General features: G+C 43.9%; 2 protein-coding genes across 2 annotated transcripts in view; both read right to left on the reverse strand.

Annotated features, from left to right (window-relative positions):
• Positions 1-780: 780 nt before the first annotated feature.
• LOC116385904 (globoside alpha-1,3-N-acetylgalactosaminyltransferase 1-like) lies at positions 781-3,775 on the reverse strand. The gene is made up of 3 exons (XM_031851668.1): positions 3,528-3,775; positions 2,750-2,812; positions 781-2,358 (listed from the first exon to the last, which is right to left on the reverse strand). The coding sequence occupies exons 1-3, from the start codon at positions 3,559-3,561 to the stop codon at positions 1,412-1,414; spliced, it is 1,044 nt and encodes a 347-aa protein (XP_031707528.1). The 5' UTR covers positions 3,562-3,775; the 3' UTR covers positions 781-1,411.
• A 2,502-nt stretch (positions 3,776-6,277) lies between these two features.
• Positions 6,278-14,437, reverse strand: part of pcsk1 (proprotein convertase subtilisin/kexin type 1) — an 11,958-nt gene continuing 3,798 nt past the window's right edge. The window contains exons 4-14 of the mRNA XM_031851775.1: positions 13,140-13,286; positions 12,042-12,118; positions 11,338-11,426; positions 10,285-10,457; positions 9,748-9,960; positions 9,542-9,642; positions 9,197-9,430; positions 8,026-8,183; positions 7,797-7,930; positions 7,534-7,695; positions 6,278-6,929 (exon numbers count right to left, since the gene is read on the reverse strand). Coding sequence (XP_031707635.1) covers positions 6,501-6,929; positions 7,534-7,695; positions 7,797-7,930; positions 8,026-8,183; positions 9,197-9,430; positions 9,542-9,642; positions 9,748-9,960; positions 10,285-10,457; positions 11,338-11,426; positions 12,042-12,118; positions 13,140-13,286 — 1,917 coding nt within the window. The 3' untranslated portion in view covers positions 6,278-6,500. The remainder of the gene's footprint in view (positions 6,930-7,533; positions 7,696-7,796; positions 7,931-8,025; positions 8,184-9,196; positions 9,431-9,541; positions 9,643-9,747; positions 9,961-10,284; positions 10,458-11,337; positions 11,427-12,041; positions 12,119-13,139; positions 13,287-14,437) is intronic.

Consider the following 14,437-nt stretch of genomic DNA (forward strand, 5'->3'; position numbering starts at 1 on the left):
TAGCTGTGCCTACGTGTACGAATGTGATATAATCTGAATTGTAAGTCGCTTTGGATAAAAGCGTCTTCTAAATGACTGTAATGTAATGTAATGTAAAGAAGCAGTTCATTAGTACTCCCGTTATTCACATATCGGTTGGTACCAGCAATCTCTTGCTACTTATTCCCATTTATTTATTGTTTATTTAAGCACGTTATACTGTGTCATCATAATCAGTTGTGATTTGGGCTACTCCATTAATATTCCATCTGAAATTTACCCATAGTGTTGATACTTGAAGTTAAAAGTTAAAGTGATTTCCTGTGTTGTCTATAATATATTGTAGGATGCCTACGGCCTGGAATCAACTCCTGCCAGTCAGACAGGCAGGTATGTGTGGAGAGCTTTTTCTTCATGTTTGACCATTATTATTTAAGAGAGATAACACTCAAAAAGCACTGATAGTGAGTCAACATAAATACACCCGTGTGGCAAGCAGCGGAAATTTAGATTTGGGTGAAACATAACTGAAAATTAGTTTTTTTTACGGATTATTTGAAGTTTACCTCCAGCTTCAATTCCACGTGGCAATCTGTCCCTGAGGGCAGATTCTGTTGACAGTGAGAAAAGCCATCTGCTGCTGTTTAACCTTCCCATTAAAAGAAGGAGAAGCAGAGTGTGAACGTGAGAGCAAGCGTTTGTGTGTTTGTGTGTGGGAGGGAGGGAGAAAGAGATAAGCAGACAACCACCAACTTCAGGTCATTTGAGTTTACCTTTTACTCCAACACATAATGGGGAAAATATACATTTTTTTAATGAAAATAACTTTATTACTTCCAGAACCAGTTCCACCACATTTCAAACCTATTTTACTGTTGGCTGAAGTGTAAACCTGGTAACTCCTGTAACCTGGAGAAACAGCACCCCGTTATATCCATCTTCCCCCCCCACACCTGGTATTTAAGGACCTTGAAACAGCAGCTCTTCCAGTTAATGATTGGCCACTGCGGGGAAAGTGTGCACTTACACTGTTGACTCTTATCGCTGTTGACCACAAAGCCACTGGAGCAGTATCTCCGAGGCTGACATTAATGGAGAGCACAGTGCTCCGTTTAAAGAGACAGGTCACTTTCTTTATTTTGTCTGCTGTGGAAGAGATAGCACGCAGACAAACTGTTCACACAAATGGGTCTTTAATTGAGAGCAGATTGTGCAGTTTGCTTGTGTGTGATTGCAGGCTACAGTTATTGGCTAATAGAACAGAAAACAAAATGGAAATTATGAAGTATTAATTCATCCCATGTCCTGTCATAACACTGTTTGCTCATTTTTGAGACCTTCCCCAAAAAGGAAATGTAACACTGAAAACAATAGTTCTTCATGTTGGAGTGAGATCTACATTCATACTTCAGTGGGCTCGGCCAGCAGAACCCTACATTTTACATTGATTCTCTTTCTGCTTATCATAAGCCTCGCATTTCCTTCCCAAGGATACCAGCCTCTGTACACGCACATCAGGAGCCAGGGCTGAGTCCCACCAGCTGTACTCTGGGGAAAGCACACAGGTGGGCCTGTTATCGATCAAGTAGCGGTTCAAGTAGCTCTCCTCAAGGCCCCTGGCCACTACCCCGTTAGCCTGGTCCTGCAGAATAAGCAAAGAACAGGCTCGAGCCAGACTGTACATCTCAGAAACCAACCCTCCATACAACTCAGAGGTGTAATAGTAGTCTCCCTCATCCTCCTCCACGCAAGCTGATGAGACCTCTTCGATTTCGTAAGGAAATGCATTTCTTGGCATCCCGTAGAGCTCTGGGTGCAACGTGGCCACCAGGTCTCCCAGGATTTCCTCTCCCACAGGGGCCACGAACTCCTGATCGATGTCAGCGCAGAAGATGTACTCAACCTCGCTACTGATCGGGTGTTTGATGACATCAGCAAGCAGGACCATCCGGCGACGAGCCAACCTCTCCCACCCGGGCAGCTCTGCAACCGGAACTACCTTCAGCTGTCGTTCAGGGCCCAGATCGATGGGGGGATCCAGGGTGCGGGGGTTGTCTGTGAGAATGTAGTAGGTGACCATCTGACCGGGGAGGAAGTGGATTTCAGCCGAGGAGAGGAAACGCTGCACGTACTGGGCATACGTTCCCACAACGAGGGCCAGCAGACCTATACGGCTTTCCTGTTGTGCGAATTTAGCCCTGTGCCAATCTGACTTCTGGGTGTCGCCCCACACTAAAGGAGCACCCCAAGGTGTCTCCAGAGGAGTTTGTGGCGCCGTTGCCTTGATGACCGGCATGTCGGTCCGGTCCATTCCCAAGGCATGAAAGATAGGATGAGGTGACTCCACACTGACAGCTGCTTTACGCCCATTGAGGAAGTCTGAAGGGGCAAAACATGGTTTTACTTTTTATTACAACTCCAACCAGTGACACTTTTTGTGAAGTACATATATGTACACGTTTGTTAAGCTGGAGAAAAGTCACCCAGTTCAATCCAAATGATCACAACTGACCTTATTCAAAGCACTTTCTAACTTTCACCATATGTCTGTGTTTGGAATATTTTGACGATATATATATACATATATAATATCAACGTATTTTTAATAATCTATTACAATCACGACAACAGGACGAGACAGGATCTACTTAGCATGCAACAACAAAGTTGAAGTTTACATTCACTTTGCCAGAAGCATATTTTGTAGCTGTATGTGCATTTACTGTCCCGACACAGTGTTAGAGTGGAATAAATTATTCTGTACACTTACATATGATAAGAGACAGGAGAAGACAGTACAGAACCAGTTGTATTCTTCTCACTCTGACTGGTCCTGTTTGAAGGACAAACATACACATGTAAATGAAACCGGTACAAGTTGATACATGCTTTTCCTGTAAGTGCATTTTCTTACAAATGTTCCTTTAAATCCGACAGGTAGAAAAGACCAAAGCTCATGGAATGAAAAGAATGTGCTGATACCGAAATATCCCCCCTTTTGGAAGTGTAGCAACCCGTGATTGCCCAAATAATTAAATCTTTAAAGCATATGCAATATGTATACGCAAATGAACGAGCAGTGACAAGTGGGATACACAGTAAGACGATGTCATCTGAAACTGTGCATGTGAGGCTGAGCAAAGACCGTATAGCAGAAGCCAGACTGGGCTGAGAAGAGATCGGTACTGAATCACAAGTTCCACGTTGCATGAGATAGAACTTCAGTAGAAGCACATGCGAGTCCATGTAGATGTTATCTTCGTGTTCTCCACATACATTCCTGCATGCTCTTTCACCAGCCAAGAGATTTGGGACAAATGTACTCAAAGTCTTGAATCAATCAAGGACTTATTTTGCCTTCCTGGACACATTTTCAGGATCAGATTACACATCCTTCACATCATCTGAGAAAAGCTCTAAAAAGCTTTGGTGTTTTAACTGAGCATGTACACATACAGCAGTCACAGATCAATGACAGGTGAGGGGGGAAAACAAGCAGATGTGACACGAGCAGAAGAGGTGGAGCAGTGGCTGAGGTTTTTACTGACCTGCGGGCGTCTTGCAGAATGGGAAAAGCGCCATATTTTGACCTGCTGGTGGATAAACACACAAACCTTTGTCTGAGGCCGCTATTTTTGGCAAAAATAATTCTGCTTTTCGCTCCCTCTCTGGTTCTCCTCTGCCCACTCTGTCTCCTCCTGGACATGTGCTGTTTAACTCACTTTATTCCACCAATGATCATTTTCTTTCCTTGCTTCCTCTTTCACTCTCTTGTCCTTGCTATTAGAATACTTTCCACTCCCTTCTCTTCACATATTTTCTTTCTCTCGCTCTCCCCCCCCCCCCTACCCATTCCCCCCCTTCCTCTCTTTCCTCCTCAGGCGTTTGCAGTATTCAGTTTTGGAGAAAAACCAAAGCAACCAGATGCGTGGGGAATCTGGGCTGATGGGAGGAGCCGAGGAGTGGAGGAGAAGACTTGGTAGAATAGAATTCTACCAAGAATTCTACCATTGTTTCTGTCCACAAGGTGGAGGCACTCAATAGGAAATACAGTGGAGGACAATCAAGAGAAAACATCAGGAGACAGCATACTTTATCTAATATCTATTATCGAGCTATGATTCTATAATGATGTTGAATGTGGGAAATAGCGTCAAAGACCTTTTATTAATTCAAAGCCCTGAAAGGGATCCTGATCATAGTTGCTGAACTCAACGTAAAGACATTTATTATGTGTTGGACTGTGAGTGTTGTGTTTCATTATTTAACAGCAACTGTGTCTCATTAGGGCTGGGCCATATGGCCGAATGATAAAATCCCTTTTTAAGCTTGGCAACGATTCAAAATTTCAAATTTGAAAAGGCCGGTATGCATATTTAATCAAGTATACAACCATGTTAACAGCAGCATGACAACATACTCACAATCAATCAGTGGTGGAACAAGTGTTCAGATCCTTTACTTAAGTCAAAGCAATAAAACCACACAGTGACAATACTCCACTAAGTACAAGTCCTGCATTTAGAAAGTAAAACTATGTATTATGTAGTATGTAGTATGGAAAGTTAAGATACTTATTGTATGTCGCTGTCCCGTGAGAACCACATATTTAATACATTAGATTCCCTCGCCCTATATTCTCATTTATCTACTACAGGTTGTCACTTTAGACACACCTGACGCCCCCTCCTGCTGCCAGAGACTCAAACAGACTCAAGGGGTCACTTTGCAGTTTATTACGATAAATCTCATTATTTTGTATATCCATACAGAAATTGCAACATAATATTGGTTTGTGTAAACAACTTTGGACTGAAGCGTCAGTCGAAAACAAAAACATAAAGAAAACAGCACGGGCTACACTAAAGAGTGGATAGATTACAGGGTGAAGCGTTGTCCCAAACATCTTCTATTTCCTGTCACCTTGTTGGCAGAGAAGCGGGGCAGGCAGTTCCAAGCTGGAGGATAGAGACTCTGCATAGAAGATCCATAACTATTCATGTCAGAAACACTTACAATAGCATCTATAAATTGATCGACACCGTGTGGAGATGAGTATGCAAATTTATTACAGCATATATTAAGGCGTTCAAGATGAGTGTGTTCGAAGGTTGCAGTGCAGAGCCCCTATTCTACAGAGTTGATGGACATGTGAGAGGTCCATTAATATCAAATACATAATACCAGAGAAGTAATATTAATGCAATAATCTTTCCAGGATTCAAAGAACTGTTTGTAGTTGGCATATTGCAGAGGATCAACAAACAACATTTTAGCCATTCGTACATCCACTGAAATACACGGAAGCTTTTTGACAGCAAAGATTTTGGCAGTGTTCATTTGTAGTTATGATAGCTACACTCATTTGTAGTGTAGTGCAGCTATTGAGTGAACCATGCCACAAGAAAAGAGAAGGGTTTGATACTGTATATATTATTTCCATAAACTATGAGGATCCTTAGAAAAATATTTCATTTAATGCAGCATTGTACTTATACAAAATTAAACAAATAGCACAAGAAGATTCTTTTTTTTCCATTTTGAATGTATCGCTACTCCAACTGAAAGACTCCATCTGTCCCTAATTCTTACCAGAGTAGAGGATGGTTATGTTTTCTCTTTTTGAATCTGCATACTTTTAGAGTATATAATCTTGCACACTCTATATATTTATCTTAATACTTCCAGAATATGATTCTCCTACTCTCTTGAGCTTTGTTGACACCCTGAGAATTAATCTTTTGTCAACACAGTTCAAACCTTTCGAATTGCCAATCGATTCAAAATTTTGTTTCATTTTGAATGTATGCTGACTCTAATTTCATGACTTTATGTCAGTTTTTTAAGGATCAATCTGTCCTCTGAAGGTGAGAAGTTGTCCCATAATAGTGTGAAACACGTTGAAAATAAAACTGTGTAGACATGAAAATAGAAATAGAAACAAAAAGGATTTTTGAAAGTGAACATTTTAGATGTGAATTGTTGTCAAAACCATATTACAATCATTGTCTTTGTAGAATATATAGATAATATATAGATAGTAATACAAAATGTATATATTCTAAAGGTGGCATGCTTGAGCAGGCAGTAAAGAGAAGAGACACACGGCCTCCCCCTCCTTTCTTATGATTAAATGCTTAGACTGTCACTACATGGAGGTACAGTTTGTAGCTTTGAGTTTTGAATCACGGGTGGACTGGGAATTTTGCAGGACTTAATGACAGAATCAATGAATGAACGGTGATTGGCAAATGACGTTAAAGAGATCAGATATGCAGCATTTCGTTTGGGGGGGGGGGGGGGGGGGGGGGGGGGGGGTAGAGAACTGAGTGGAAGAGTTCTCTTTCCTGTATTTCTTCTCTTCTCTTCCACACCTCCAACGCCAGATCCCTCTGCTTCTCTCTTCTCTTTGCCTCCTCCTCTGCTGCTCCCCAACCAACCCATTGCCACGCTTCCCCCAATCTTAAATCTCTCCTCTCGTCTCCTCTCTTCGTCTCCTCTCTCCTGTCCTCTCCGGGCCTTCACTTGCGCTTCTCATCTATCATCTCAAACAGGGCCTGCAGCAGTCGGTCATCTCTGTGCCTGTACGGCTTGATGCTGTAGAAGCCATCGCTGTAGTCGCTGTAGACACTGTCCTCGGGGCCTTGGTACTTGTTGATCATGTCCAGAGCCTGGTATAGCGTCTGAGGGGGGAGTCTTGTCGCAGGAGGAGAGAGGCTCCGGCCCGGCTGCTGCTGCTGCTTCCTCCAGGCGGAGGAGGCCCTGGCTACAGACTGTGGCTGCTGCAGGGCGGGGGTCTGCCTGTTGAAGGCCGTCTGAAGGAGACGCAGCAGGGCCAGGGAGGGGGAGGAGGGTGGATTTGAGGGCTTTTTGGGCTCCTTCTCTGGGTCGGAAGGAGAGGAGGCTCGTGCAGTCTCAGTCTTTGGAGGTGGATAGGCCTGTGTGGGCTTCTGTGTCAACCAGACAGACAGAGAGGAGACATGTTAATGGTGTGTGACGCAAGAGATAAAAATGATCCATAAATCTATACAAAGACAACATAATCTGTTTGTTGTATCATATTACATTTTTATAATATTTACTTAAAAAATCAATACAATCCCAAAGTGCCTGAGCAGTGATCTATTTCTTTGGCTCTCTAGTCCAATCGATCTAAAAGTAAACAATGACTGTGATTGTGATAAGTGCTGCAATTTCTACACTGCTCACGAAATATGGACGTAAACACTCTCAAATTTAAACTGAAAGTCGACACTTAAACCTCATAGTCACTGTTTGATTTCAAGTATCCTGGAGAGCACATAATAAAAAGCTATAAATAATATGCATATGCCAATGACATTCCCATCACTCTCGGCTGTACTTTGTGATTTATGCAAATTGGCGAGCATGCTAACAATGCCAAACTAAGATGGTGAACATAGTCATCATTATATCTGCAAAACATCTGCACGTTAGCACACTGAACATTAGCATCGGTTTGTAGCTTCATGGCACGCTGAGGGATATAACAGCTGTTCCTTTCCTCTACATCTTAACCGTGTTTGTACTTGCCTCCATCATGTCATCCATGTGTTCCACACCCCGGCGGTCGTTCTGTACAGCGTTGTAGGGAATGTACACTCGAGGTTTCTTCATGTGCTCCGGCTTCTCCGACGTCCCGTGAAGAATCAGCTTCCAGTCCAAAATTCGACCCTCGTTCTGCATGCGGCCCGACTTTGAGGGGAGATAATGTTTGTTAGATCTCAGCAAGAACTCAGGAAACAGAAGCTCAGGAGTTATACAAACAAGCCAAATATGATTCCTCTGTAACTCACAGTATCTGTGATCTTTATGGTCCAAGTACCAGCAGGATCTTCTCCCCATGTGTGGACGGACATAAAGTCCCAGTTTCTGAAGCCATTAGAAGACGTGTCCCTCTCTCGCTCAGCCAGCAGGACTGTACTGGTGCCTGAGGGGAAAATCCAAAAAGTTAGATCATCTGCGAACTTTGGTTATTTCACTCAAATGTCTGTGTGAGTGTGTGTGTGTGTGCACATCTCTAACCGGCTGGGGAGGTGAGTGTTATGTGCAGGTCCCCTCTCCTAGTGTATTCGATGCTGGCCTCCACCTGCACGTGCTCCAATGAGCGGACTGCGTTCTCCTGCCCCACGCAGGCTTTGGTTGGAATCTCTATAGTGATCGCCCCTGCTGCTTTCAGCTCCCTGCGGGATGAGACACACAAACATGTAGTTCCCTGACATGTTCTCATTACTGTCTGGGAAACGGCAGCGGGGTGGAACTAAACAAACTACTGCAAACATCACATTTCATTGTGAGATAATTCAATGACAAACACACAATTTTGGAAATGAAAACAAGATGCATGTACAGGTTTGGTCATTAATTTGCAAAACCAGTTAATCCCCATCTTTCCCAGACATGAATGAAAGGATTTCCGTGTTCAAGCTGCCATAAAGCTGGAGAGGGTTAAACCACTAAGCATTGAGGGAAATGGAGAGCCAAATCCTCGGGATTAGACAGGGATGTAGCAAGGTAATGGGGAAACTGGGTGTCAGTGCTATAGAGCCCCGTAATCCAAATGCAAATTGCAAAATGGACACTTAAAGGTACACAGAACTTGGTTGTAGCTGCTGTCCACTGGTGGGACAAAATGTATAGCAGCTGAGCATTAGGCGTGGATCTCGGGTTAATAATTCATGAAGGAATGCAAACAGACGTCTGAACGGGACGTTGAGTTTCTGCCAGTGCTCGGCCGCTTTTGGGTTTAGATATTTAATCCCGTTGTTTAACAATTAGCATTAATGAATATTCAGAGTTGATGATTGACCTCAAATTCAAATGCTCTCAGCTGCAATCATGAAGAATTGAGATTTAAAAAAAAGAAAATTGATTTGATTCATTTTAATGGCACAGGAAGTCCTCCCGGGATTAAGATTTATTATCGTCATGACGTCACTGGAAAAGCAGCAGATGCTTCTTTAATATCACAGATCATTTAATCTGTTTCCTTAGGGAACAATGTTCTCTATCTCAAAATGGAATCATTTGCATTGGGTCACAAAGTGTATTCTAGTAATATATGAGATGTATACACTGTAATGCGCACCTACGTCTATCATTTAATAACAGTGGCCAGAAATCCCGGGCTGTTGGCAAAGCGACAAACAAAAAAACTCAAACGGTAGACGAGAGCAGCTGTGAAGCAGCCACATACCTGGGCTGGAAAGAATCATCCCTGACGATACATTGCTTCTTTTCAGGCGCAGGCTTCCACGTGGCCGGGTCCGCCAGGTCCACCAGGGCTTTAGCGTTGAGAAGGCCAAAGCCGAACCGGCTGTTGACCATCAACCCGGCTCCGTTCCTCTTCCAGCCTGGGTTATTGGCCAAAGGGTCGAACTCGGAGGTCCAGACCACAATGTGCTGCAGGTCTCTCCAGGTAAGATCTGGGCTGAGGGACGGAAGACGCAGAGCCCGACCAATGAGTATTCACTGATATCGATATAGAAGTGTGAAATGACAAGAATATCACATGCAGATTGTGAGCAACAGCACTACGTACTTTTGTTCCAGTGCAAGTGCGAATATTCCAGCAGCCAGGGGGGCAGAGGCCGACGTTCCCGTGTGAGTCTGAGTGCACTCATTGTGCAGATCAGCGCTCGTCTGAAAGCAAGCAGGCAAAGTGTCACGAAATTCTTGTATTACGATAACACAGATAAGGTTAGTTGACTTAAAACACAACGTAGCGTAACAGACGTAGTTGCTTACAATCCTCTGGTCGGTGTAGTCTCCACTGCTGTATGCTGTAGCCAGAGTGGAGGAGCACTTCTCTGCGTACCACGGGGACAGGCCCTGCTGGGAGGCGCTGCTGATTGAGATGGTGTAGATGCTGTCCGTGTAGCCGTCGCAGTCACAGTTGTCCCCCTGGCGCCCACCATTACCTGATGCCCAAACAAAGATTGAGCCTTTCCCCCCACGGCCCTGCGGAGGACAAGAGAGAGAGAGAGAGAGAGAGAGAGCTGAAGACAATAAGAAACGCTAGATGTGTTGTTGTATCAGATACCGTGTCGTTACAAACATTCAGCTGCTGCCATAATACTGTTATAGAAATAATAAATATGAGGAAAATAGTTTCATGGTATGAGATGTAATACTTCTAGGTAACTCCAGTATAAAACATTGTCCTCATTGATTATATTCTATCTGATTCCCATCACTGCTGCAGATAGTAGCTCCCATTAAGAACCTCAGTCTGGGATCACACCAGCTTGAGTCTGAATACAAGCTGCCCGTCTTCTCGTTTACCTTCTGGATACCGTATTCAAAAGCCTTCTGGGCCAGGCGTCCAGGGCCCTCCACTGTCTTGCCATCATCGTTGGGTCCCCAGCTAGCACTGTAGATGTCCACATGGTTTGGATTGAACCCAATAGAGCTGGCCTCGATGGCATCAGTCACGATTCCGTCGAGCATACGAATCCCTGAGCAGAGAGATGCAGGAACGTTAGCGCCCAGTTACGCCTTGTGCACGGTTTTCATGAAACTTGATGGAAAGGGTGAAGCATGGGCCAATGAAGAACCCATTCAATTTTGGACTCACGGGGCGGATACATGATTATTCTTTCACTTCCGTTGACATTGCGTGATAAGGCATTTTTGCGGATGTATCATTAATTCATGGCTAAGCTGACATCAAATGTCGCAATTTACTAACACATAGCAGTAAATAAAGAGAAAACAACAAAATTAAATCTATTACAGCAGCTTCAATCTAAAGGTTATGAATAATATAATTGTGTTTTAGGGCAGCAAAATGTGTGATGTTTGTTTCTTGAGATGCACTAAGAACCAGCGGGCCACCTTGGTCCTTCAAACGTTGCAGCCTAAATATTGCAAACCATTGTTTGGGTGGATTGGAGCTCATTGTGCCGTTAACTATCGGGTGTAAAAATCAGATCTCCATCAGGAAATCTTCCTTCCCTGCTGGCTATAAATTGAATAAATTAAAATCTAGGGCTATGCAGCCTTTGGTATCTAACAACAGTGCTCAGAACGGAAGTACTTGATGAATTCTCTTTGTGTCCTCTTCTTTTGTAGGCGTATTTAAAACGTATGGTGCACAAGCACCCACCAAACCTATTGTATGTATAACATATCAAGTATATCACTGGTGTTAAAACAAAGGCTTTCAGTTTTCATGCCTATATCAAACTGATATAATCAATGATCATTTAAATCCCTCATAGCAGTGTAATTTGAATTTCTCAGTCTCTAGTGTCTGTCTGAGCAAAGAGATAACGACATAAATGAAATTCACACAAAACAAAATGATATTCACGGAAAAAAAGAAGAAGCTCTTACCTCCAACCTTGGAGTTGAATGCCACTCCAACACCACATTTATTGTTGTCTGCCCGCATAGCGATCTCCCCAGCGCACCTGGTCCCATGTCTAAGAAACAATTACATATTCAATACACACTTAACACTAATCCTGCATATTGGTTCGGCTCCATCCATCCCTCAAGTCAGAGTCAGAGCTGTATCTTTGGGTGTGAAAGGCAGGAAATGCATTGTGTTTCCTTCATGGTATACCTTGAACTGTTTCACCTGCACTCATTATTTCATAGGATGCAAAACTCAAGAGGCCACTATAACGTTTGATTACATCATTTTTCTTGTAAAAGGTCATGTTTAGAGCAGAAATATCGATTGTGATGACAGGGTCAGGGAGATTCTCTAGTTGTGTGGCTCTGCAATTATTCATCTGGAAGAAAAGGCTTTGATCTGTTGAGTATAGATAACAAAAGAGCACAGGGCTGTTTGGCAGAGAGGAGTGTGTGTGTGTGTGTGTGTGTGACAGCTAACAGAGGGTGAGCCATTAACTCCAAGCATGGTCTGAGAAAGCAGGTGAGGCAGTAAATTCCAATGCTTGGGCAGAATCAGCTTCTTTGTTCCACTACTTTGTGCCTACATTATGCTTATTAATTATTACACTGGGACCCTGTAATAAGCCAGCCTGTGCCACAAAAATGGCCAATATCAATTCTCCGCACAGTTAACTCACTTGTTTTCATTCGTGGAGTCGTATCTGGGGAAAGGGTCGGGGTCGTTGTCGTTGAAGTCGTAGCTCGCTGCTGCGTCCTTTGAACAACAACAGACAGAAATATATCAAGGGTTGACGTCAGCGTACGTTTGTCAGAGCCAATCTGCTGTCATGGAGACACATTTGGTAGGTGACAAGAGGAGAGAGTGATGTGTCATAATAGTGAAACAACACGTTGAATGACTCTGAGGGGAACCGGGTGCTTGTCCACAACTATATTTTGAAACATTCCTGGTTTGACAAACAGCAGGGGTTGAAATGCTACACTGTGTGTGGAAAGTCATGCCTGTCCCATCATTTCCTGCTGCGTAAAATGCAACTAAATATACAAATGATGTTCTTATTAAAGAGGAAATCAAAATGAATGCTTCCTTTCAGTTTCACAGTAACCGCTTTAATATCCGATGTAAAGCAGACGCCTGTGCCTGTCACTTTAGATCCATAAGTTATGCAAATGCTCGCTGCTCATATGCCGTGATTGTTAAGGATGAGCGTCACGGTTGATTGAGCCTCTCTGATCAGCGTTAACTTAATTACAGTGGGAGTTGTTTCCATCAGCCCTGTTGTCATACATTATGTCCTTCCCTCGCTCCCACAATCCCTTTCTTCCTCTTCCCTTCTTTTGCGCTGGCAATGCAGTGGCTTCTAAAAGCAACAGCGCTGTTTGAAACCAAACCACAGATGTGGCTTTTTTTAATGCTGTCAGAGTTCCTCTCTCAACAGGAGAAGCTATGCAAAGATGAAACCTCGCTGAACTCCCTTTCAGCCGTGCTCGCTTTCATCGGTTTGTAATTATCCGCAACCCCTTTCACACTGTCGGGAAAAACTAAATGTTTTCATATTCTGCGTCCCTAAATGTAAGTAATCATTCAGAGCAGAATAACCAGGAATTAAAAACATGAAAAAAGGCTTTTTGGAGGCAGACATTATCACACTCAAGATATAATACCGGCTTTTTTTCTTTTTTTTAATCAATTGCCTTGTAAGGTGTCACCAGCAGCGTTGCTATGGCAACGGCAGACCTAGACGGAGGCTGTCTCCATGGAAACGGTGTCTTACGTAGTTGGAGTAGATGTCCGTGTGGTTCCACTCCAGCCCGTCATCCAACACGGTGATGACCACTCCTTTGCCCGTGATGCCTTTCTGCCACACGGGGATCACGTGCAGGTCGAGCTTCGGCAGCGAGGAAGACGTCCGTGTGTCTTGCTGTGAAGATAAAATTACAAAATCTGCAAATCAAGCTAAATTGTGTGTGGGTTACCTCTGAACAGGCTCTCTAAATATTATCAGATATGTTAAGAAGGTCAGCCAAAGTCCTCCAGCTCACTCTGCCTCCCTGTTCTTCCACTGACATTTACAGAAATTCAATACTTGACTGTTGGCTTGTTGAGTGCACTCCGATGGCCACTTGTAGGCAGGTTGCTGCCAGAGGGTCATAATGATGCAGGCTTTGTGTATGATTATGACTCTACTTATTCATTTAACCCTCAATGTGCTGTGTTGCAACCCACAGCTCCTCTGGCTCGACTCACATTCAGTCCCCCCGGTCGGATTATTGAGGAATCTATCTCCGAGGCTATACAATTTCACACGTAGTGAGTGTGTGTGTGTGTGTGTGTGTGTGTGTGTGTGTGTGTGTGTGTGTGCGTGTGTGTGTGCGTGTGTGTGTGTGGGGGGGCTGTTTTGAATGGAAAATCAGCAGGAAGTGAGGGAGAGTGAGCAGGGCCGATGCCTGTCTGCTCGGGGAAGAGTATGATTCAGAGCTGGAGACGGCTAAGACTAAAAAAAGAACTCACTTTGCTCTTTCGCTCTTTGCGCATTATGCAGAGACACTGCAGAGCGCCACCCCAAGATGTGACTCATCCCTGTGATGTATCGCCTCTTTTCCTCTTCTTTGACTCCCCCCCCCCCATCCTCTAACTAGCATCTTGTCTTTACCGCTCTTTCTTTTTGGACAGTATCAGTTCCAGCTGACAGTCAATAGAACCCATTCAATGTAAATACGCAGCAGATGTCACGCTGTCACACAACGCGTTTCAGTAGCCATTTGCTCGAGAGGATTTCACTCCCGACCAGCTCATATCTACAGCTTGCCTGTTTTGGTGTAACACCAAATGAGTCACTTGTCGATGCTGGTAGCAGCTGAGGGGGCTCTCGGTGGCCGGCCATGCATCGATTTTAATGTTGCACAGCAAACAGCCACAGCAGCTTATGCAAGTCTCTCTGCAGCTATCGCATATGAAATGAGAGAGTGGACACACACGCCAGAGCACAATGAGATCCCGATGCACAATTAACATAGATACTCTTTCTCTCTCTCTCTCTCTCTCTCTCTCTCTCTCTCTCTCTCTCTCTCT

This window comes from Anarrhichthys ocellatus, unplaced genomic scaffold (genome assembly GCF_004355925.1).
Source record: "Anarrhichthys ocellatus isolate YVR2014 unplaced genomic scaffold, GSC_Weel_1.0 scaffold1, whole genome shotgun sequence".
Lineage (NCBI taxonomy): Eukaryota > Metazoa > Chordata > Actinopteri > Perciformes > Anarhichadidae > Anarrhichthys > Anarrhichthys ocellatus.

Excerpts from the sequence above, each read along its gene's own strand:
- LOC116385904 (XM_031851668.1), bottom strand. The coding sequence starts at position 3,561 with ATGGCGCTTTTCCCATTCTGCAAGACGCCCGCAG. Across the intron at positions 2,813-3,527 it reads ATTCTGCAAGACGCCCGCAG|GACCAGTCAGAGTGAGAAGA; the intron begins GTCAGTAAAAAC and ends TCCTTCAAACAG. Across the intron at positions 2,359-2,749 it reads TCTCCTGTCTCTTATCATAT|ACTTCCTCAATGGGCGTAAA; the intron begins GTAAGTGTACAG and ends TTGCCCCTTCAG.